At 39.0% G+C, this 25,348-nt stretch overlaps 1 protein-coding gene across 1 annotated transcript in view; it reads right to left on the bottom strand.

Moving 5' to 3' along the window:
• Nucleotides 1-25,348, bottom strand: part of znf608 (zinc finger protein 608) — a gene marked incomplete at its 5' end in the record, with an annotated part of 69,864 nt that overhangs the window by 21,312 nt on the left and 23,204 nt on the right. The window contains 1 exon segment of the mRNA XM_082554506.1: nucleotides 17,602-17,872. Coding sequence (XP_082410632.1) covers nucleotides 17,602-17,872 — 271 coding nt within the window.

Genomic DNA, 25,348 nt, shown 5'->3' with positions numbered 1-25,348 from the left:
AGATTTCCTCAGGTTGTATCCTCCAATTTAAGCAGCTTTCAAATGACAAATTCAGTGGTTTTATCAGAGGTTGTTCGACTGACTACTACACCAAATGACTTTTCAAGCATTTTTAGTGTTGCAGACATCCAACGCTGCAATGAAAAGCTCGCTGTTTTGCTAAAGCTGTAGTGTGCCTCCATCATCTCGATCATGCAGTATAAGGCAGTCATAAAAACCGGTCTTCTCATCTTGACATTCAGATGACTATGAACACGTTTATCTTCTTTCTATCTTCTTGTGTTCACACTGTGCAGTTGGATTCAAAGCAATAAAAGTGAGCACATCAACGGAAGATCAATACATCAAGGAGCACTCAGACTCCAATCAGCAGAAGTCCTGTGAGAGAAAGCTCTCTAGACATGGTCTCAGAGTCTCTAAATGACTTCTTAGGAGAGCAAACGCTCAGATTTGGCTCAGATGCAGCTGATTTCACAGTGAGCAATGGAAAAAAGACATAAGAGCATGACCAATACAGGGGTTTTTAAGACTGATTCTTTTTTTTGTTTCTTTCAGACACATGAAACAGATTTCCCTAAAACTTTAATGCATTGGTGTCCAAACCCAGGCCTCGAGGGCCGGTGTCCTGCAGGTTTTACATGTGTCCTTGATCCATCACAGCTGATTTGAATGGCTAAATTACCTCCTCATCATGTCTTGAAGTTCTCCAGAGGCCTGGTAATGAACTAATCATTTGATTCAGGTGTGTAGACCCAAGGTGAGATCTAAAACCTGAAGGACGTTACAGAGTGCCCTCTGGTGGACAAACTATGCAATGTTAACACATCTAAAATGGCTGAAGGGTGTTTCTCTTCTCCTTTTTTTACTTTTTATTTTTATTTACACATAAAAGTGAGGAACCTTCTAGTGGCCAGCAGAGCCTTGTGGAAACGATCAAACATCCCTGCTACCACTGTGTCGCTGAAAGTCTCCAATGGTTCTTCCTTTTCTTGTTTTGCCGAGAGCGTCCTCCCTTTCTGCAACTGCTCTACTGAAGGTAGGCCAGGTTGACAGACATAGCTGTGACATAACTCTGGACTCTCTGTGAAGCAATGGGACTGACCTGGGTCTGTGAGCACCAACTCCCAGGGGTGAGACGGACTGGAGAATGCTGTATGCGAGCAACTGAGTATGGACATCAGTCAGCAAAATACAAACATCCACATGCCTGCCCAAATTGGCTACATTGCTGTACAGGCAATGTGTAATGTATGCAGGAAATATGAGCAGACAAAAGGTCAACTACCAGAAAAACTGTGCAAAGCTCGCTCCCACTTCTCGGGTTCAACTCGGCATGGAAGTGGACTGTGTGTTCTACAAGCTGGGCAGCTAAGCTGAGCACTGGAGTGATGCGTAAGATGCATGTTACATGCAGATTTCACAGAGACTCAGAAAAGTCCTTTGGGGAGTCAACATAGCTATCTGTGACAGCTGGGATAGACTCCACGACCCTCACACAACCATGAGCTGGATGATGGATGGATGGATTTTTCATTTATCAGCTGTTACAAATGACGATACTGACGTTTCTCCACAGTCACTTGGACTCAAGCCCACTGAAATAAGGTGTATATAAGAGCTGGTTTAGCAATAAGAGTTAAAAGATGGAAAAACAGTGGTCAGCAGGGGCCAATTCCTCTGGTTAAAAAAACAGAAAAATAAAAACTGAAGTTATAGACGAAAATAATCCCACTGCTTCTGATATGTAAACACTATCCCGATGATTTTTTTATGTCAGTGACGAGTTTCAAGTCTTATTGAACACTGAAAGGTTTGTATTCATGTAACGCAGTCTGTTATCCGTGCAGCATAATGACACTGAAACTAGTTTTCGACTGCCAGCTGAGATTCTTTCTCTGCAGTCTTGAGCCTCAAATGGAGGTAATGCAAGTACAGATGCTCCCCGAGGACTGGAAACAAACCACTGCAAATATGTGAGAAACTGCTTGCTGAGTGCATTCCTCGGTATGCCTCTGTATCTTCTGAGACTATAAAGGTTTGGATATAGCTGTAAATAAAATCCTCTCTTGATTCTGTTCAGTCACTAAAAGTTCATTTAGAGGCCAGGTGTGGGTTTTTGGAAGCTGTGTAAGGCCCAGGGGTGCAGCTGCATAAAGCTCTCACCAGTAAAGCAGATTTTTAAATCATCAGAGTTATAAAGCTACATATACACATGGCTCCGCTGCATAAAAGTCAATATTTGTAGAACTGCAGGACAACATGTATAAGCCTCATTTAAATTCTCATCACAAATGTACACAAACAGCCCAAAACAACATGGTTTGAGGGCACATCACCACTCATTAGTCGTGTTAGTGAGAAAAAGGGCCAAGAAGACATGCAATTTAACCAATTTGCAACACTGACGACTCTCTTCAACAGCAGAACACAGTTATTTTATCATAATTATCAAAATGTAACATCAGAATCATGCTCAATAATACATTTATGAAGCATATTCTGAAATAGGCTCAGCAGATGAGACTCAAATTAAAGAAAAAAATGACTAAAATGTAAAGAACTGGTCCAGTGTTTGATATGCTCCCACCTGACTAAACTGTCACTGGCTGGACAACTGGCAATTTTACATTCACAATACAAAACGCACAGCAGGACCAATCCATTACTGGCAGCAGGAGGTATTTTCACATAACTGACTTCTGGCTTAATTATATTTAAATTTACTGAACTTACTGAACAAACTAATTGACACCATCTCAAAGACGCCAACAAGATGTGTGTAAGCTTCACAGTTTTCAAATCACAGCTGTCAACAAGGAACATTACGTAAAAACACTAGTCTTACACCTGCACTTTTTTGAGTGGCCAACAGGGGGCGTTTCCTGTGGATGCAGATATTAGCCTGGTGGCATAAAGGCTATAGGAAAATGACTCTTTGGCTTTCCCTGATTAATGACTAAGACTATGATTAATGAATAAGTTTATGTCCTCAGTCACTAGTTTTAGTTAAATAAGTTTTATTTAACACAGCACGATGTTTATTTATAAATTAGGGACCCCATTATAGTCAAAATGGAGAATAAAGCAGGGTGTGCTGTACCACATGACTGACAGGTACACTCAAAAAAATAAGTCATTGGATGAACTCAATTGGACTGATGGCAGGTTTTCCACGTAATACATCTATTTTGGTCCAACCTAATCTACATACATCATGACAATTCAATTAAATTGAGTCAGTAGAACACAATTTCGTAAATACTGCTAAAATGAAAAAAAGTACATTAAAATGATGTGAAAGGTTTTGGTTGGTCCAACTCAATACAATGTCATTCACTTGAGCTAGATTTTCATTGCATTGAAATCATTATTTTGAGTTCAACTAAATCATAATTTTCATTACCAGAAAACTAATTTAATTATTAAAATAATGACAAAATGAATTTGTTTTTACAACTCAGGTTTATTCACTTGAATTAAAAGCAGAAACAGAATATTTTGTAAATAAACATACATGTCACATGGTCAAATCAACCTTAACAAAAATCAAAGTGCTCACAAAAATGTGCTGACGTACATTTGTAATGAATGTCAAATCTGAATAGCACACACCTCTGTACTACTAGGCAATACTGAAAACAAACTGGAATCTGTAAAATCAGATTTCACTTCAGAATCATTGTATATATTTATAGTGACACTTGCAAATTCACAATGATAACCTACTAAACATTGCAATTCACACCATAGTATGGCAGTCACTGAAGATTTGAAACAACCCAACAATACATACATACATACATACATACATACATACATACATACATACATATATATATATATATATATATATACATATATATATACATATACATATATATATATATATATATACATATATACACATATACATATATATATATATATATATATACACATATACATATATATATATATATATATATACACATATACATATATATATATATATATATATATATATATATATATATATATATATATATATATATATATATATATATCATGACGAACATTTTTCTGTTACCAAGGGGGAGGTATTTTAATAAAAAAAAAATCTTTCAACTTTACTTCTCCAAAACCAATTACATGTAAACATTTACAAGCTTATAAGAACGGGAAGACCAACTTTAAAACACTGGAAGACACAAAACTTGTCAACATTTTTCTATTACCTTTGCAAATCCCAAAAGCAATCAAAAAGAAAATGGTGGTTACAACCATGAAACTTTTTCTGAGCTAAATCCCCAGTCCTTTCATCCATCTATAGTAGTACAGATTAAAGGTCACATCACTCACAACATAACAGCAGACAAAAATAGACAACTTCCATTTGGCCAAAAAAAAGAAAGAAAAAAAGGTCACAGTTTGAACAAAAGATATAAAAAGGCCAAAATCAACTTTTGTGCTGGGTCTTGTTTGCCTAAGCAAACATCTTCAATTTCATTTGTTGCATTTGTACTGAGCCTTTGTCCATCCAGATTCATCAAAATCTTCTGACAAAACTCGAAAGTGTACTTGAGGTCATTTGGATAGCTCAGATCAAGTGCATAAATCAGTCCAAAGAGGACGATGAATGCCATGATGACACTACCGAGGTTGTTCATAACTGTAGTACCTTCAATGACAACTCCAACATCCTCTGGCTCCTGAATCCCTTCTCTTCTGATGGTGTAAATACAGTGACAGTTGCTGCAGTGGACCTCAACCGTTCATCCTCAGTGGAGGTCTGAAAAACAGGATGTTTCAGGTTTAAGGGCTCTGTCACTTGGAAGGGGACATATTATGCAAAACTCAGCTTTTGTATCCTTTTGTGCTGAAACATAGGTCTCTACCGCCTCTATAAACACTCCAAACATAAATAAAACCCGTCAATCTGTTTCCTATCAATAGTTTGGGTTCAGGTATTATGTACCTCCCTTTGGGAGGGGCTTGATATAGAGCAGGAGCTCCTCCAGTGTCTATCAGTGTGTGTGTGTGTGTGTGTGGGCTGGGTCAATTTCCCTTATTTCATCACAATTGGGAACCTTTTGAAACAGCTTGTTTTATGCACATTATTCCTGAAACCAGGAGATTGCTGTAATGGCAGTGACACTAGTTAGTGTCTTGATGCAATCTGCTGTGTTCCTTATAATGAAGACTTTTTACTAATTGGCATAATAAACTGAACTCCATTGGAGTGTTTACTTTCTGAAGTGCCTTGAGATGACTGTTGTTGTGATATACCGCTATATAAATAAACTGAATTGAAACACTGACAGAAAATGGATGAATGTTTTGTCCACATTTACTGTGTTTATAGAGGCAGTAGATACCTACATGGCAGCACCAAAAGAATGAACAATTGAATTTTTGCTGAAACTGTCCCCTTAAAAAGTGCTCTCCAGTGCAAGTTTCAACAATGACTATTAAGAATAATACTATTTCACAATTATATTGTCTCTTTTGAATATATAAGGATTTTGTGTGCGATGAACCTAACTCAAATTGAATCTAGAAAAGAAGGTGTGATAAGCGTACCAGATACTCCTTGAACAGTAGGTCTGGATCTTCATTAAAGTAGATCACCAGGCTTTTAAGAGTATGCTCCCTCTTTATGTCGATGTCATCATACTAATGCAAGGGTGGAAAAAAAGGGTGAAAAAAATGGAATTGATTGATTGCATTTAATTGATGGGTTTATCATTAGTACCAACCAAACTACTGATCGCCAATGATATCCTTGATCTTTTGGCCCTTTGCTCCCCTGAAAAATTTGCATCAGCTTGTCTGTTAAATTGTCCAGCTGAGCCAAGAACTTCGCCTGCAGGGGTTTTGTAGTGATCTGCAGGAACTCTGCATTCACCTGGAAATAAAACATACATAAATATAGTAAACTAGAAGTTTAAATACAGACTGCTGAATCAACACACTGAAAGTTGCTAAACATTTGAACCATCAGTGAAGTTTGTCAAGACCTAAACTGTTTTTAGCTGAGTTTAGGAATATATCGCCACCTGTTGCTTTGGCATGTTCCTAGCAGCGTTTTCCTTCATTTTTGCGTTTACCTGTGGACGGGATAATTTTTTAAAACGAAAACGGAAAATCTCCGTTTTCAAAAATACCTGTGTAAGTGTGGACGTAGCCGAAATCTTTTATAATAATAAATAGGTTTGAACGTCATGGGAGTGCGCATTGTGCTGCCTGCAGTTACTCTTCCGGCCACATGGTTCGCTTTTGGTAGCACCCTCAGTAAACTATGTAGTGCTTTTAAAGACACCTCAAAACGATACTTTCTACTAGAAAATGGCATATAATAATAAACACAGAATACCATATTTTTAGATTATAAAAAGAAAACAGTAAGAAAGAAGTTAGCTATAGGACATCATCTTTCATTGAGCACAATGGCTAGCTGCTAATAAGCTAGCACACGCTCCGACTTAAAAGTTGGCAGCTACACAATTTCTCCTCTAAAACAAGGCACTTTTGAAAAGACCTGGCTATATTGTCAAAAAAAATAGTATTCAAGCAGAGAAGAGAATGGTAGCACCACCAAAAGTTCAAAAAACAACTGTTACAAGCTTCTATGATAAATAGCATTATAGATTTAGCTGATAAAGAAATACACAATTGGATATATGGAAAAATAATATGTTACCTTACCTGAAGGTGTAGTTTTATCCAAAAAGTACAGAGAGGCCAAGAGCAGCTGCATTCATTTAGGTGATCCTGAAAGAGCGCAAAATTTTCAAAGAAGGCGGACCGTTGTTTAACTCAGTAACTTTGTGTTCTTGTAACAAAGACTGCTTTGAGAGAAAATAATTTAGGTTCACCACACGAATAATAATTGCAGTAACGCTGGAGTGCTACATTTGCGTTGAATGAGATTAAAAATAATGTTTAAGCTTAAAGAGGGGCTTGAATTGATTTCTTTGAGTTTACAAATACTTAAGTGCAAAAATGTACTCCTCCTACCCCCAGTGCCCCAACAAACTCATTTATTTTGTGTTCAGAATCAGCCTCTGCTGGTTTTGAATAATTTTAGGTTTACACAAAGAAAATCAAATTAATTTGGTATTTTTTAATTGCATTTGTGAACAACTAACATAATTTGCATGTGTTCTTTGAAAGGAGGACCTGAATCTGTTTTTTGAGTGTAGCTGTTGCATTAGCGTGAAGTGTTCCTTGTTTTCTCAGTCAGATCCACCTCTAGTTTGTCACATCTGGCTTCAAAACACCAAAATAGCAGTGCCAAAGGGACTTTTCAAATGTGCAATATCACAGAGGCTATTTTTATCTTCTTTAATACAGTCTGTGGTAAATAAAGCAGCTACAAGCTGGATGTGACGCCCTCTCTAAATGGAAAAACGGCTCAGAGACTTTTGCTATGATTTTACTGAAACAACTGAAAAGCACTTTGAGTTCACGTTTCATTTCTTTTTTAAATGCCGCATAAATAAAATTGACTGAACTTGACTGAGACATTCATCATACAAAAATTAAGCTCATAAATGAACCTTTTGGGATGAAATTTTTAAAGATATCTGTGTAAGCTGTAAAACAATACCACAAGACATTATTTTTCTATCAGGTTTTGTCTTATTTTACCTGCAGGGTGCATCCTCGCTGCTCATCATTCTTTTATAAATACCGGTTTATGCGTTATATAAATGGCATTTGCATGATTTTTGTGTGTATGCATCATTTATACATCTGGCCCCTGGTGTGCAGCTGAGGAGCACTGATTAAAGCGAGCCGTGCGCAAAGACAAGAATGTGGCGTTCAAGCCAAATTTCAAAATAAAAAGTCAGAGGGTCTCTGACAGCTGGTCTGACTAATAAGACAGCTGAGATGATGAGGTCAACACAGGGAGGTTGACGCATACTGTGTACAAAGAAAGGGTTTTGTTTGACCTAAAAACATAAACAGACATTTTAAACTGGCTTTCCTGTAAATCAGTATATGTCTGTAATGTGCAGGCAGCGGTCCTCGGAGTCAAGAAACAGCCGTGATGAGCTGGTTTGGTCATTTGTAACTTTAAATAGCAGAAGCAAGAATCTCAGATACTCATCACGATACAGTGATGATGCGACTGTATCACAATATAGTGACTCATTACATTATAAGACAGTCAGTCAGCTACATACAGTGATACAATGAGTCAGATTGGAAGAGGAATCGGTTTGAAATGCCAAATTCCACAAATCTCCAGAGACTGATTGGATGGATTCAGCTCTCAAGTACTCAGCGCAAACGAAGGCATGAAGTCATTAGCGTGAAGTCAATGAACAGAAGCAACCACGATGCACCCGCTGGGCCAACGTTAGCACTGATGACTTATAGATCCTTGGTGTGGATCTTGCAATCCTCATCAGGATCACCTACAGTGGAAACACGTCTCACATCAAGTCTACACATACACTGCAAGAGACCTGATGATGATGATGATGAGCGCTTGAACAATGGAGGAGTAAGCAATACGATACTGCTGCATCAACATATCTAAACCATATCTAAAAGAGCTAATGTCACTTCTAGTTTAATCTTTCATGAATTTCTTGATATCTTATTGCAGGCCCACGTGGATGTGAAAAATCTACTTCTTCAGTGCTGCATTGCTTGCAATAAAGAAATGAGCAGCAATAAAGTAATAGAACAAGTCAAGCAGACAGTAAAACAAACTGATGGTTAAATAATAGTTGCACAAGGACAAGGATAAAAGGGTACAAGATGTAGGATGAAGTAGATGAAATATGTAGAAACAAAGTCCAAAGTGCAGCAATGGAGGTTTTCCTCTTCACTCTCGTGCCCCCTGAAGCCTCGCTCGGGCTGAAACGTGACAGCGTTTCTATTTTTAGTCAGCAAGTCTCTTCTTGGGAAGAAGCCAAAACACTCAATAGGTCGTCAGTTTGTGTCTCGCTGTCATGAACGTGGGCGTTTGTGCTGCTATTAGAGAACCTGTGTGGCATTCAGGATCCCTCAAAGTCTGTTTCTAACACTTATTGAAATAAACGCCCTGACTCAATTTTACTGCTTCACAGAGGCTTCGCACAAACAAGCAACCACTTTTTAAAAGAGAGTGAGCAATGGCTGAGTAGTGCTTGAACTAAACGCCCCTGAATTCAAGCATCTCTATCTGAGGGACTTCAGGGTTTGTTTGTTATGAGTCAGGGAAAAAGAAAATGTTCTCCGCATTGTGCGCCCTCTCTTTATCCTCTGCACTGCAGAAAATAACAACATCTTAATGGAGAAATTAAAAATGAATGTCTTTCCCTCATTCACACGTACTCTGCATTGACTCTCTGTTCATTTTCTCCCTCGCAGTCTGAACCTGCATCTGCTTTTGCTGTGAAACGAAATGAAAAAAGATGCTCGAGCTGCACTGCTGCATCCAAATGTGACATCCACACTGCACTGAGTGCAGTTTAAGTGTCTGTCGAGGCTGTCAGAATCACCCAGCTCTGCCTCGCCTGTGTTTGTGTCGCTGCTGCTTCATATTTTTCTGCTGATTTGCTCTAAGCTCTCGGCAAGCATCCCCTGACTTCTCCTCTGCAGCTGTGTGAGCACTGTCAACAGCAATCCTTAAACCTGAGCCAGTCACAGTCACTGAAGTTGACTCCACAGTATCACATGTATTTAGCAATAAAATGTGCACTTTCTCATTTAAGTGCTGGTAAATTAACGTGATTAATTACTGCTTCGTGAGATTTTGGAGGGGAATTTTTGAGAGAATGAGGAATTATGTATCAAGTTAGATTTGTCAGGAGGTTATTAGAATGGATGGCAGGCAAGAAGGTTCAGAGTCCTATATGTGTAATTGCTTAGTCAGCAAAAGCAGCTTAGATAAGGTTAAAGAATAACAGTGCTAATAAACTTGTATCAAAACAGTGCCCCTGTGATGGACACTGCGTCTCCTCCAGTGCTTCCAAACAATGATCGTATTACTTGATTTTTATTTTTGGTATCTGAAGAACATTGCAGGAGAGCAAACCTGTCAAGCAAAGATTGCGATGCCACAGTTCAGATCATTTCCTCTGAATGTCCCCCTATAGACACCTCAGGATGTTACAGTAAAACTTTGCTTTGACAGCCTCATCCTGAGGGGCGAATTAACTGTGTAGGATCCCTTGAATGCTGAAAAAATGATGAGTATTATCCTGGTCTCACTTATCACCTGACACATTGCCTCCAGGCTTGGAAACTGTGGATTCTCCCACTACAAACTGCTCGGCTGTAGCTCAATGAAGCTCATCACTTGACGATCTTCCACATGAAATTCGGATCAGTTTGAAACGGAAGTTGATGTTTCTCGTCTGTACAAGTTTGAGGTCTGTGGTGAAATCACAGAGTGCTATTTGCATGTGGTCGTTTTCAGTTAAGCTATCCAAAAATAGCAGCTGAACTGAAAACGATCTAGGGTGTATGAAAACATGACCTTAAACTGGAATTTAAATCTTATTAGGGGGTTTTCTTATAGCCCTTTTCCACTAGTAACTACTCGGGTCGGCTCAACATGGCTGCACTCAATTTTTAGGGTTTTCAATTAGGTGGCCGTACCTGGTATCAGATACTTTCTAATACCAACTCTGCCAGGGTTCCAAGCAATCTGATCCAAAATGTGATGTCAGCAGGTTAGTCAGTGGTGCCACTTGATGAGTCATGAGTGCCTCTTTCATGAAAATCGAAACCGCCATTTTCGAACCTGGCAACAAGGGAAATGACTACACAAAAACAACACCGTAGTCCTCAAGTCTGACAAAAAGCCACACTGAGCAGCAGGTATATCGCCCCATTGTTGTGGTGTTCAGTTCCCATCCGAACGATCACAGGACTTTCATGATCGTGTTGCTACAATGACAGCACATTAGGGGGTACTCGATCATAATGGAAACGACCAAAACCAAGTTGAGTCGAGCAAAGTAGGTACTAGTGGAAAAGGGCTATAAGACTTGGGATGAGGAGCTTTGCTATCTGAAGGGATAATGCCTCATGGCCATCTCCCTTTGGAAGTTTTCCGGGCATAACTTATGGGATGAGTCCCTGGTGCAGAACCAGAACTTACTGGAGAGATTTCAGATCTCATTTGGCATGGGAATGACTTGGGATCTGCCAGGAGGAACTGGAAAGTGTTTCTGGGGAAAAAGATGTTTGGAACACCCTACTTAGCTTGCTGCGACTGTGACCAGACTTTGGATAAATGGACAAATGGATGGATGGATGGATGGGATATAATGACATCCAACACAAGAAAGAGTAGATTAAAAGAGCAGTGTGATGCTTTTGGCTCGCAGGAATTAGCTGAACATGCACTGATATCAAATGATAAGGTTATCATTTGAAACTTTAACCACGCTCAGTATGAGCATCCCAGATCGGAACAGTGTTTGTGTTAAAAGAAATTTTAATAGTTAGATTTTATGGCCAATAAGATGAAGGAGCTACTTAGTTGTTATTACATGTGATTATTTTGTGTGTTCATTGAAATGCAAATCACTTGCTGAGCATAATTATTTACAGTACTTGTAATTGACTTAATGTCTAGAATCCAGACAGACAGACTGAGAGATCCGAAGTCATGGAGTTTGTGCAGCTTAGTTAAGAATCGAGCCAATCACTGTTTGATTAGCGCTCATCAGAGTCTGGTCCCCCACAGGGAAGAAGACGGGGAGGAGGGTTGAAGCTGAAATGGTGGTCTCTTCTTCTCCTCCTTTCTGTCTCTCCAATTAGTATTCAGCTTAATTAACATGCAACCTGCATCTCTCCCTCCCGTATCCCTCCGCCGTCACAAGGAGGGGGCTCCAGTTATCACTCCACCTCCCGAACAATAGTCCCTGAGCGGCAGGAAGAAAAACACTATCTCTCTTTGTCTTTCTGTGTCTCTCTCTTTGACTCTGACATTGTCCATCGCTTTCAGTCTGCATCACTGATGAAATGCTTCTTCTTCGTGCCTCTGTCGGTCTCCTCCTGCCTCCGTCTTTACATTCCTCTCCATCTCCTCTTATCCCTGCGGTAGTTTAAAAATACAGACTAAACCTCTGCTACAGCTCTTTCCATTTCCCCACTTCTCGCTCCATCCATCCATCTGTCAGCCTGTTGGGACAGACTGAGCACCGAATCTATTTTCTTGCTCTTTTTCTTTCCTCTTGCAGCCACCCTCCATCCTTTTCCCTGTCTGTGTATTATTTATTATCTGGTGATATACTGCAGTTTATGTCTCTATATCATTATTTATTTGCTCATTAGAGTGTGTGACTCACTTTATCCTAATATAATAACGTAACGCATCATCTCCCTGATGCTGTTTCTATTTATTTACTTGCACAAACCTGGAAACACAATGCTTTGATGTTTTCATTTAGTGCCTCCACTGAGGGGTGGGGGTGGGGGAGGGTGGCGGGCTGGAGGATGTTGTCACTCCTGTTTGTTTCTTTGTTTTCTACTCAGCAGGGTATCTCAGGGAAGAATCGGTGCGAGATTGGTGGGAAGTCAGAAGCTTTTGGTGGTGAACTCGGTAACAGTATTTTTGCCTTATTAAACCATGAATTTTACGAGCACAAAGCAAATTTAAAATTCAGACTCTTTTAAAAAATTAAATTGGAAAAGGCTTGCTAATCCCTGAGACACTGACATCAATGAGAGAATCTCCATAAAGAATGACACCAGCCAGATGGTGAATTTGAACCCACGACCTTCTTGTTGTGAGGCAACAGTGCTAACCACCGCACTACTGTGCTGAAGACAGAGAGCTAATTACAAATGAGAAAAATTTGAATTGGAGACACTTGAGGCTGACTCCCAAGTTGTTCTGGACAGACTGCACTGGGCTGGTGAGTTGTTGAGAGGGTTCAAATTGATCAGATTTCCTTTAAACAGTCAAGATAAACAAATAATTAAATACACAAATATTCACTTTTGGAGAGAAGAAATATTTGGAATTTAGAATTTAACAGTTTACAGAAAGATATTTTGAGATATTACCAGCTGACCAGAGAAAAAAAACTATTCAGGATACGTCTGCAGAGTTAATCTCTAGATTCATGTAACATCACAGCATTTAATACCAAGGTAGAACCTTTATAGTGAAAAGAAGATCAGACAGGCTGGAGTGAAAGTGGGTTGCAAAGCAGCTTGCAAATGCACAGTTTACATAGCAGTCCCTGCTTGAACTATAGAAGTGTATCAGCTGAACCATGATGGGTGTGGACTCATACTGAGATCAGCTGATCAGTACTACACTAAATATTGTTGAGTCTGTATCACAGTGTTTTCATCTGTAGTGTTGCGTGTTTGAATTAGCTTCTTGATTTTTGTATATCCTTTAATACTGAAAACTAATTTCCTGCTCACACAGAAGCTGACTGTTGCTTTCTCCTTCAGTAAGGTAACATTTATGCAAATAAGGTAAAGTTTACAATATCTACTGATTCAGGCTTACATTTCTTGGGAAAAATGTAATTAAAAAAGAAAACCTTAGATATTTCTTTCAATACTCTAACACACCCCATAGCTACATGTTGTCACTCATTAGTTAGCTTTGAAACCTGAAGTTGAGGGTTTTCGTTTGGACACAATTATATCCTGATTCTCCTTTCTTTATGCTAATGAGGACAATAATTTACAAAATGAACATCATGTTGGTTTTAATAAGACTTAACAACAGAGACATGAACTCATCAGAAAAGCGTTTGTTCAAACTAGATTTGGTTTTCTACAGATGTTTACAACATAATTGCTCCCTATTGGCAATTAGAAACAATCAGGTTTACGGCACTTCCACATTGGCTTAAATTTTAACATTCAGTTTTTATATACAGTCTGTGTCACACCCCCACCCCTATCTCAGCCTTGGAGGAGGATTGAACGCTGATTTCTCATTTTTCTAAGACATTCAAGCTTCATTTTAATTTTTTACCTGCAGTTTGTTCCTTCTTTTTAACTATTTGAGGTCGTCAAGGTCCACGAGAATACATCTAAGTGTATTCAAAAGTTTTATCCACAGTTTGTTTTCTCTGCCTCTTTGGGCCCTGTTATACAAACAGTCTGAAGTGGGAGATGCATTTTTCACTTTCTTTCTCGTCTCCATCTCTATCCTGTTTAGCAGCAGTCTTGGCCAGGGTTATATTGCCCTGCACTGTGTTTATATTTTCTTCTTTATTTTTTCCTGGGCAGAGCGAAAAGCACCAGTTAATTAATACTGGGGCACTTCTACGCCAAACTCAACACTCAGCTTCAGAGGACCAGCGGCTGGCAGAGCGAGATGGGCAGTGAGAGATTGGATTTATTCATTAAAAGCCTGCAGTAAGTTATTACACCTCCGCTGAGAGGCTGCAGTGCTGAATGCTGTCCTCGTTAACGGCCTATCAAAGTGCGGTGGCGTAGAAATCGGCGGGTGAATCATCGGGCCGTCTGATCTACAGCCCAGCACTCCCATGGTATCATTTTGTAGTGTTGGATGTGTTTCTAGTTCTGCGTTATTTGGACTCATGAGCGCGCGGTGCAACGCCAAAACTGCTCTCACGAGGACGTCCAGCCTTGTTTGAAAAGAATCGTGGTTATTTTTGTTTGTGGGACTGAAAGGTCTGGAATAATAAAAATTAGTACTATCATCTACTTTTTCTTGTAACGTATGTTTTTCAAACCCACACAGATTGTAGCAATGCCCGCTTTAATTGGGCCAAGCGTATCTTTTCAGGGCACAAACAGCTGAAATATTCAACTTTTTTTTAATATGCATATTTTCACTCCAAAGAGGAAAAAGTTGGCAGATGATGTTCTGGCTGTGGGTTGCGAAGATGGCTGAAAGTAAAAAGGAGAAGCTAAAATAAAATCTGATCTCCAGTGACAGGACCAAATTGAGGAAGTGCACATCGTTAAGGTTAGAGAAAAATGGCTGCAGTTGATCGATACTGATATTTGGTGATTTCCAGCCCCGGTTCTGAAAATGTTGAGACCCTGAATAAAATGTAAATAATAATAATGCAATGAAAGTCCTCATTACACTATATTTACCTTCATACAACATCCCATCTTTTTGGAATTTGGGTTGTAACGGCAACTCATATTGGTAGCACTGAAGTTCTCCTGGTGCAAATTTACAGACATTTTCTGCCTGTTTCTTATGTCTTTTGCTGGAAAATGAAGAAATGTTTCTTCTGGGTTGGCGATGAAAGGCTTGAGCCTTGTGAATAAGATCTTAGTCACTAACATAGAATCTAAAATGAATGCATCGTATTGCGGTGGGGCCCTGAGCCTATAAACCAGGTAATCTAAAATATATTATCCAGTAAAATGTGAAAGTACAAGACAGAAGAAAATAAAAGGCCAAAAAATGTAAATTTACTACCGCTGGTCTCAGGGCGCAGACTGTAGAGCTCACTGAAGAATATTGGTGATATATTAGGTGTACAAATATATGGTTGGTAGGCTTGGCAGTGGTTTTGATTTTGTTTTAAGCAGACAGAAAGGTGCTTAACAAAGTAAATTGAATTTTAAATTTTTCATGTGACAAAAGGGAAACAACCTCCAAATCTTTACAAGATATTAGAGAAATCAAGGACTGTTTTTTAATGTAGATCAATCATCCAAAATTCCTCTGCGACTTGGGGCTGTCAGTTCTGTCTGTGCTTCAGTGGAAGGCAATCCTGCTACTACTCCTATCTGCTCGGCTCATCACCCATAGTACAGAAGCCAAGCTGTGCAGATGTGCATACAACATCAAGAAGCTGTCGGTGGACGGCTGGTTCAAAAAACAAACAAACACACCAAAGAAAACCTCACTGAACTTTGCTTTCCTCTTCTTTAAACTTAAGTCTTTTTTTAATAAAAAACATTTTTTTAGGGCCAGAACCTCTTTGCTGGGTGTCAAAACTGTTTTACTTGAAGGACATTTCATGATATGTCACGTTCTCTAGACCCGATCCCTTTCTTTGGCACAGTGTCATCACTCTGCTGCATTATCTCCACGGCTTTACCAGATGCATCCACACAGACCAACAAATTGCCTCGCTGTTTAATGCTTAAACCTTGGTGGTTTCCCATCTTTACTCAAATAAGAACACGGTGCATTATTTTATGCAACAGCCGAGATGCAAAGATGCTGAAAGCACAGGAGAAGAGGATGTTGAACAAACTAAAAAAGGACTCATCGAGCTGGAGTCATAGAGCGATGAAGTCGTACATCGCTTAAAAGACTAAAATGTGAAGCTGTCTATCAAAGTCTGTAGAAAAATTGTACCTCAGTAAACATTTCCTGCTGAGTTTATAGTCTTACTGACTCATTTTGGATCCTGGTGACTACAAATTAAGTCAGTTTTCTAAATTTTGATCATCCTAATTTTCAGAAAGGATTAGCCAGAGACATGCTTATTGGATGATGACCTATGACCGATAAGCCAATACATCTTCTCAGATAGTTAAACACACAAACCCTACAGCGCACATCCTTCAGTCACATTAAATCAGCGCCTGGTGCCAAAGGCATTAGCTGTCTCACAGTCACATCAGCTTCTCTTCAAATCAGATTTCACCACGTTGCAAAAATCCATTCACCCACCCAATAAGGTCGTCGTTTACATCACACTTTTACATTAAGGTCACTTGATAATAACTGGACCAGCTCCATAAAATAATTAACGCTCTTGAAAGTTGCATTATGATGTGCTGTGTTTTCCTGATAAGAACTCATTATGGAAATACCAAATATCCCAACGAGCCAAAGCAATAAATAAAAGTAGAATTTTTTCCTCAGCTCTAAGTAAAAACAGTCTGTTTCCCTAGAGCTGTCAGAAATGTATAAACGGTCCTTAAATGAAGAGTCTCCAGTTACAGTGTGATTGACTATATCTCACTGAAAACGCCGTCTTTAGTTTTAATGAGACGGACTAAAACAACAATTTGCTGGAAGCATAAACCCCTTTTTTGTAAAGAGGCCACCCTGCCTCAGAAGAATGCTTTAAACTGGATCCTAAATAAGCAGGATAGCTGCAACAAATGGAAACAATAATAAAAGAAAAGCATCCCTGAAAGAGAGTTTAGACTTTTCCACTTGTCAAAGTAAACTCATGTCTCGCTAAGGATCAGAAAAGCTGCCAGGGCGTTTCAGGCATCTCAAATTCTACTGAAGCATGGCAAAGGTATTTCATTTGCCCGTGCTTGACACTTTAGCCTTTTCACATTCTCACCGTCATTCAGTGCATTCCTGGAAACGCTCTGACTCACTGTAAACAAGTTTCAGGTTTTCTTCATATTTCTACTTATTTAAACCCATTCACAACAAATGACTTTATTCTACCTCAGACTGTTTCTTGTGTCAAATCAAAACACTGCGAGGAAGGTATAAAGGTTGGAACAATACTACTGCTCCGACACACACTGAATGCCAAACACTGTATCCATTATGTTTTCTTTTTTATGGTTTTTCTACCTTCAAGGCAGCCACTGCTACAAAAGACCTTGCAAGAGGAGAAAGTAGTATTTAATAGCCCCATAAGTCTGCAGATTCTTGAATGTAACCTGGGTTTTAATGCTTGATGTGCTAAAATTGTGTGTTGACCAGTGTGAGGTTTCAGGAAGAATGCTCACCTTCCTCTGTCTCATGCCAAACGATACCCTCCAGGTTGACACTAGTCCCAGGTTGGCAGGGCCCCAAGCAGGCCGAATCACCCTCCAGCGCCCCTGACGCAGCTCCATCCTGGGTGTTGGTGCCGATGGACCTCGTCCTCACCGCCAGCTGCTTAGGGTTTGAGGTGGGCAGGGCCGGGGGGGAAAACGAGGGGGCCGAGGGCAGCGAGCATCCAGGGGCCCCGGGGTGGCCTGGAGCTGGGGGAGCTGGGACTGTGAACATGGGGTCCACCTGCAGAGAAGAGGATTCATTAAAGATCAGATTATGCCACTCAGCTTAGTTTCAATATATTTAATGAAATATATGTCCATGATTGAGCTTCCGCTTCTGCTGAAATTAATGGGAGAGAGAGATGGGCAGAAATATAAGGAAAAGGATTATTAAAGTCATTTTATTATTACTGGAGTGAATCCAACTGACAGATGATTATTTCAGTGTTGGATAATGCTGCATAATGGAGGCAAGAATCGGAAGGACATTTTAGAAGAGGAGACATTTTCTCCAAATGTCACACTATTCATTATTCCACCCTCAGTCTGCAGTTACCAGCTTCCTAATACTGAGTGTCAGCTAATCATCTCTCAACTGTATCCAGACTTTAAAAAAATCATTTTTTCTCACTCGGTCTGGTTCGATTCATCTTCATCTCTCTTTCCTGGCTGGTGGAGTCCTCACCCTTGTGAAATGCAAACATTTCACACTCGTTGAGCAGTTTTTGAGAGCAGAGGCTTGGATGAATGTTTCCAGCTAACGCACACACGTACAGAAGCTGCACATTATAATTAGCTTCCACTTTTGTACAGAGTGACTCAGAAAAATAATACAGTAGTGCAAGAAGGTAACAATGGATACATTCAGTGTGATTATAACAACAACAAAAAAAGTGTTTCTGCCAGGAAAGTGCTTAGACCCTGCGGCTTCTGGGGCCAGCAGGGCAGGGGACAATTTAATGTTGCACTCAATCCGTGTAGCCTATCCACCCACTAATTGCTAATTGTGGAGCAGTGAGAACATTTCTGCAAACACAAGGAGGTGGAATGAGACGGAGAGAGATGCAGGAGAGTTTATTTCACGCTCTCAGCATCAGGACAAAAGTAACTGCTCAGAAATATTTGGAAATCACACATGACATATTCAGAATCTTTATTGATATTCATTGTGTAACAATAATGCGTGTGACAACTGTCAGTGTAACCAACATCATCAACCCTTTGAGGGCTGGATTCAAATTCACAGCACACCGGATTTGTTCTATTTTAATATTAATCAATGTTAAATGTGGACATAATTGTGAGGAACACTCCCTTTCAAAAAAAAACAACTTTCAAGCTTTTTGTGTGTGAAAAGGTTAAAAGGAACACATTAGATATTTTAACGTTTATAGATTGTCTGTAGATTTTAATGTATTTGAGTCCTCCTGCTCTCTGGGTCACTGGGAGCACTGGTTGACATTATGGAGCTGTCGAACAAAAACGTGAATTTCATCTGTTTAAGATGAGGGTTTGATATATCAGAGGGATTTCTTTTCAGATGTTTTTAAGTGTTTTGATTGTAGTAAAATAATTTCCTGTAGGTATTAAAGACATCATAGTGTCATTTTACAGTATCAGCTATTCAGATTTCAGGAATGAAGGGAACGGCAGCAGAGAACTTGTAGCAGCTTTCTCCCAATAGCATCACCTTCATCCACATCAACCAGCTGCTTCTTATACACACACTGAAGCTTCTGATGGGCTTTAACTTCACTTCTGATGTTTAATTATCATTTAGAAACCTGTGCCAGCATGAGGGGGCACCCTCATGACCACTCAGCATGCATTAGAACAATACCAATATTCTTTGGTCTTCTTCTTAGCCTACTTTGGGTTTAAAGGATCTGAGGAAAGTTTATATTTCACATCACTGTGCACATTCAAACATCAAACCAATTTGAGTCTAAATGCAGGAACAATAACACAGAAAAAACAATCCTATTGGTGTATCCATCACCAAGGCTTATTGTATACAGATGAAAGAAACAGTAACATGTAATCTATGCATCATTTAAAGCTCTGTACTCAAGTCTTAAATTGGGAAAAATCAGAAACTGTTTTTTTTAGGTCTGCTAATTACAGAAAAAGAGGGAGCATAAAGGGAGTAACATGTTTTAAAATGGCAGGCAATTATAAATACGTTTCTATCAGCTCAACAAATACCAGCAAACACACAACCTCTTTCTGTGCAGTGCTAAAAGCTAAAAGTATAGCTGCTGTATTTGAGACTGAGAGAACTCCAGTCAGAGATGGAGAAAGATGTAAAAAAGACAGGACAGACGACTGCACTGATCAGTGCAAACAAACTGAGGTATTAACTTTATGTTATTAAAGCAATCCATGAAAAAACTCGGGATAAACGGGTTAGTTTGCAGCACTGTTTGCAAATTTACAATAAAGTGTTGGACTGGTGCACAGTGGCTGTGGTGTTCATGGTCAGATTAGGTTACATCAAGTACAGCACAGATGGATTTGAACTGAAGCTGATATAAAGGCAGCAAACTGTCTGTCAGTGTAGGGGATGAAAATCAGCCAAGATAGCTAATGGATTAAGTTGTGTAAGATCAGCTGATCACCTGTACAAGAAGAAATCTACTGGACCACACAACAGGAATTATTGTGATTTGTGGTGCTTTTCCGTACACTCAGCCATTTTCACCAATATTAGCGTTCCCCCATGTGCCAAATCCCACTTTAACCCTTGACTGCACTTTTTTTTCTGTTTAGGTGTAGAGGCAAAGAAAAACAAAAAACGTTTGTATTCCCATGGACTGCTACATTTTATCATTATATAATTAAAAGAACAAGAGCTTCAGTTAGCTTGGCACGAAAAAAGCTGGTAGAAATGTCCTTCAAAGAGCTGCTTTTTACTATTTTGGGTATATTTCAGAGCTTGTACATTTTCACTTTTACTTGAATAAAGAAGTTTAATGAGTACTTCAGCTTTTATAGGAGTATTTTTTAACACATGTATCATAATTCTACTTAGGTAACAATTCTGCACTTTTGCCAGTTCTGCAGGGACCTGAAAAAGATTATTTTCAGGTCTGGTTAAACGCCAACATCACCATTGTTTCCCACTATATTAATCAATACTAAATTAGTTCAAACTCAAAAAAACAACTCCTTAGTTTTTTGTGAAACGTTACGAGTCATTTCATATTTCTTCTTCGATTCCAGGCTCCAGTGGTGTTTCATAAACCCAAGAACATGTTTTTAAGTTCATGGCTTGTGAGTGATCTTAACTACTATCATCACCATAGTTAGATGTAATGAAACCCATGTCAACGGTGCCTTTAAGAGCTCCTCTCTTATCTTCATCACTTATTATAGTCCCAATTACAGCAGCTCTGGGAAATAATTCTGCTGAGAGAGCAGCAGCAATCAGCAGTGAAGGATTTTTCTCGCCATTATGACTCAATAAAGATTACGGGCTTGACAGATATCTCACTGCGCGATATTCTTGAGTGATTTAACGCTCAAAAGAACTTCTTCACCACGCTGTGTCTGGAAGTGCCCGAGAAAACAGCAGCACTTTGTCAGGTCCGACACGGAGCTTTTCTGTAGTGTTTGGTTTCCCAGATAAAGGAGGTCCGCTGCTGTTGTGTTATTATGGAGATCAATCAGTTCCTTGCAGGTTTCTCTAAAAATTGACAAGAGAAGATTTTTCTTACTTCTTTAGAGAGAAAAACAAAAGACTCGAGGGTGCCCTGCACCTTTTTTTAGAAATGCCTTTACTTTTTCTTCTACAGCAGATTTCGATACTGCCAAGTTTATTGTTGCAGCTCCAGCTCACTTTGGAATCAGGGCCAAAAACTACTGGTTTCAAAATCCATAATCAAATATGATCATTAGTGTTTGAGGGAAATAGTCTCCCTGATTATCAATCAAAGGTTATAATTAAAAAAATGTTATTTAATTGTAAAAAAAAAAAAAAGTGAAATAGAAATAAAAAGAATTTCATACTTTGGGATAATGTCTGAAAAAGTATTAGTGGCCTTATTAAAGGTTCTCTTTTTAATTAGGCCTCAGTCAGTAAAGGCTAGAGACCCGGGGGTTACTGCCAGTCACTAGAGTGAAACTGGTTCCAAGATTACGGTACTGCACTAAAAACAAGAATGATTGCTTTGGTTGCTAGCAGGTTACCTTTGTCCCACATGGTTTGTATGGAAGAAGCCGGCTTGTTTGCAAACTACTCGACAAGCATTAGTGGGACTGTGAAAAGTGCGACGTAAACTCGACACGGACATCATTCACCATCAAAGTTAAGCTTCTGAAATGTGTTGGTTGGAGTGGTAAAGCAAAATGAAGGCGAACTCTCTCTGTTGTGGAAAAAACTACATATGAGCATGACAATCTGCCAGTGGCTAAAGATACCAACGGGAGGTTTGTGGTACTACTACAGCTGGAGATAACCAGCAGCGACTGACCAACGAGTCAGGGAATACACATTTTTCCCAAGTTGAAACTCCATGTTGGACATGTTGAGATGTTTTCAAAAGTATTTGTTTTTTTAAACTTTTGTCTTTTTAACCATAACCATTTGCTCAAGAGCCTTCACGGTCTCTCAGACTAACATTAGAAACAAGAATATAGAAACTATTTAAGTGGCTAAAATGACTGATTTGGTCCATTTATGCCTGTTTTAATTGTTGCTTTTGTGTTTTTCATTCCTATAAAGTTTCTTTTATCTGTTGCAGACATTGAAAAATGTAATCAATGTGTCTTCATCAACAGAGCTGTTTTCATCATCACTTTACGCATGCTTCTGCAGCAGTAAACCTTGGTACTCTAGGATTGTTAGCCATGGTTTACTATGAAATATTACAAGGCAATGATTATAAGAAGAAACCAGATTATAATGTTAAAAAATATACACACATTTTTATTATCTGTTCAATATAATACAGAGATGCACCTCTTTCTTCAGAGTCTGCTGATTGCTTTTGGAAGATTTAACAATATTTTAAAACACAAAACATATTTATTAGTTTAGAAAACAAACTTGAAACGTGGTGGGCTGGCTCTTTTGAGAAATGCCCTGTTAGCTCTCCCTCAACCTTTGGGTTGATCATCTAGCGTTTGCTGTTCCCAGTGATATACATCGATTATTCCATGAAGCGGGACACTGTTGAGGACAAAGGCTGATGCATGAAGCCAAACTGTGACATGCATATATTAAAGTGGCACAAACACGTATTACTCGTCCTTCCTTTACTACCCGAGTGATTAATAAGTGGAAGAAACTCACCAACACTTGAGTTGCCTGTTTAGTGTCCCTTGCAGTATCTGTAATCCAGCTAGTATGAAAAGCTTTGTTTCGGCTGCGTACTGCACAGAATTTATGTTAAAACCTTGATAAACAATGCAAATTTATCATGCAAAATAGCAACAAAACAAAAGGCAGATAATCCTCTGTGCTTTCTGAAACCGTCTGTTAACTCCCACACAGCTGCTGACAAAGACCACACAGGACTTCTTCAACCAAATCACAAAGCAAATTAACTATAAAAGAAGAATCACGATCCCCGGTGATTTCTGTTCTGCCGTTAACGCCTTTTTTTCCTCCCTCAGATACCCAGAATAACAACGCTTGGTTGCAAATCACACGGCAGCTACAGTCGACCAGGCTGCAGACTCACACAGCAAAATAACAATAAAAACACAGGCCTGCTCCCTTGTGAGTCAGACGCTTCGAACAAATTATCCTTTCTCACACTGTTTCTTAATTAAAAAAATCCTTCAACACGCACACACAAATATAACACACCAGAACAGGAGAATCTATTAAATAAAAATATAGGCTTCAGTTTAAATCGCAGGTCGGCTTAGTTTCATATGATCTGTAATGATATTACTTAATGCGCTGGTATTATTCAAAAATACCATACACTAAGATTAAGTGAATAAATAAATACATACATAAAGTCATTAATTAAATATGAAATAATAATGAAAATTCACTCAGGGCTCTTTCTTAGTTTGTGGCTCGGCTCAGGTCATGAGCTGATGTTGCTGTGATTTTCCAGATTAAATACCAGGTTATCTTTTGCTTTATTTTTCTAGTCAGACGATTGTTCTGTTCATAGAACCTGATATGTTAAATGCACTGAACAGGGATCCTTTTAAATGTCTCGGTAATATTATTAACACAGTTGCGTCCAGTACAGTGCAGAATGGCATAAAATACAACACTGGTTTTCATGTGAAAACAAAAGCTTTCATAGGATCTGTGAAATGGAACAGCTTATAGAACCACCTTTTGCAGCAACACAGTCATTTTCTGTATGACCTAACCAGTCTCTCCCATCTTTGGTCTTAAAGATGGACTCAAATTTCTTTAGTGTACAGAGGAGTTTATGGACGACTAAAAATTTCAAAGGTCGTGTGGCTAGAAAGCAAGCCCAGATCATCACCCTTCCACCGCCATGCTTGACAGTTGGTATGACGTGTTTTTGCTGATATCCTGTACTTGGCTTTTGCCAAATATGGCAGTTTGTTCAAAAATCTTAGCTTTAATTTTCTCTGTCCTAAAGACATTTTTCTATAAGTCTAGTAGTTTGTTTTCAGATGCAACTTTGCAGACTTAAGTCGTGCTGCTACATCTGTTTTGAAGGCTCCTGACAACCCTTGAAAACAAGCCATAGTAGTTCAGTCTTTTTCTAATTGCAGTGTCACGACCTTTAACAGCTAACATGTTAACTGAGGCCTGTATTGTTTCTTGGTGCATTGCTAGGTCTGACCTTGGGTTGAATTTGCTGGGATGTGCATTTGTGAGAAGATTGAAGCACTGTGTTAATGCATCAGTCTTTCTAGAGCTGCACTTCTTTAAAGGTATTTGACAGCAAACTGTTAAAACCTCTGCTTTTACAGAAATGGTCACACTTGCTGATGATCAGTTAATCTAGTCCGTTTGATTAGCAGCACCTGAGTAACTCTCAGAATTTTTTCACATGACTGTAAACAAACTGTTTCATGTATCATAAAATTAGCAAAACTGTGTAAATGTAAAAGTATATTTTTTTATATACAAAACATATATGTTTTATTGTCGGGCAGGATTATTTCAGCAACTCTGGGAACTAGAAATGCAGACATATCTTGACCAGAGGTTCCTACAGTAGCCTTTTCTGTAAGTTGAGTTATTAAACACTTATCAAGTAATCAAAAAATAAGAAACTTGTCCAGTAATCTCAGAGTTTCTTGAGAGAGGAGAGCTGCATTCTGAGGAGCTTTGGAAATGGCCTGTTACAAGGTCAAAGTCAAATAAATTTTATTGACTCTTCAGATATTCTTTGTCTTAAATAGGCACAAGTTCAAGTTTTGTAAATAGGACTTAGTAACAGATTAGGGGCGAGCACAACAATAGTTATGCATTTTCTACATCACCAGCTTGTCTGCCAAAGTTTTATGGATTTTCACACATTTCAGCACTTTGCTCAGTCTGTGGCAGTTCACTTACTGTATCCAAATCAGCCCAACCCTGCTTTAGACAGACTTTGCTTTTGGTTTGCTCCATAACAGCGTATAAAAAATGACTCTATAGTGGTAAAAGCCTGCATCCAAAGTACTAAGAGCAGAAAAACAATACAACAACATACAGTACCTCTGGGAAATAGAAAATGCAGACATATCTGTTACCTGTTGTTAATTCATCAAAAGATCAATGAGCTTA

The sequence above is a fragment of the Aulonocara stuartgranti genome (assembly GCF_965226115.1).
Source record: "Aulonocara stuartgranti genome assembly, chromosome: 12".
NCBI classification, from domain to species: domain Eukaryota; kingdom Metazoa; phylum Chordata; class Actinopteri; order Cichliformes; family Cichlidae; genus Aulonocara; species Aulonocara stuartgranti.
This window is presented reverse-complemented; position numbering and strand designations above follow the sequence as displayed.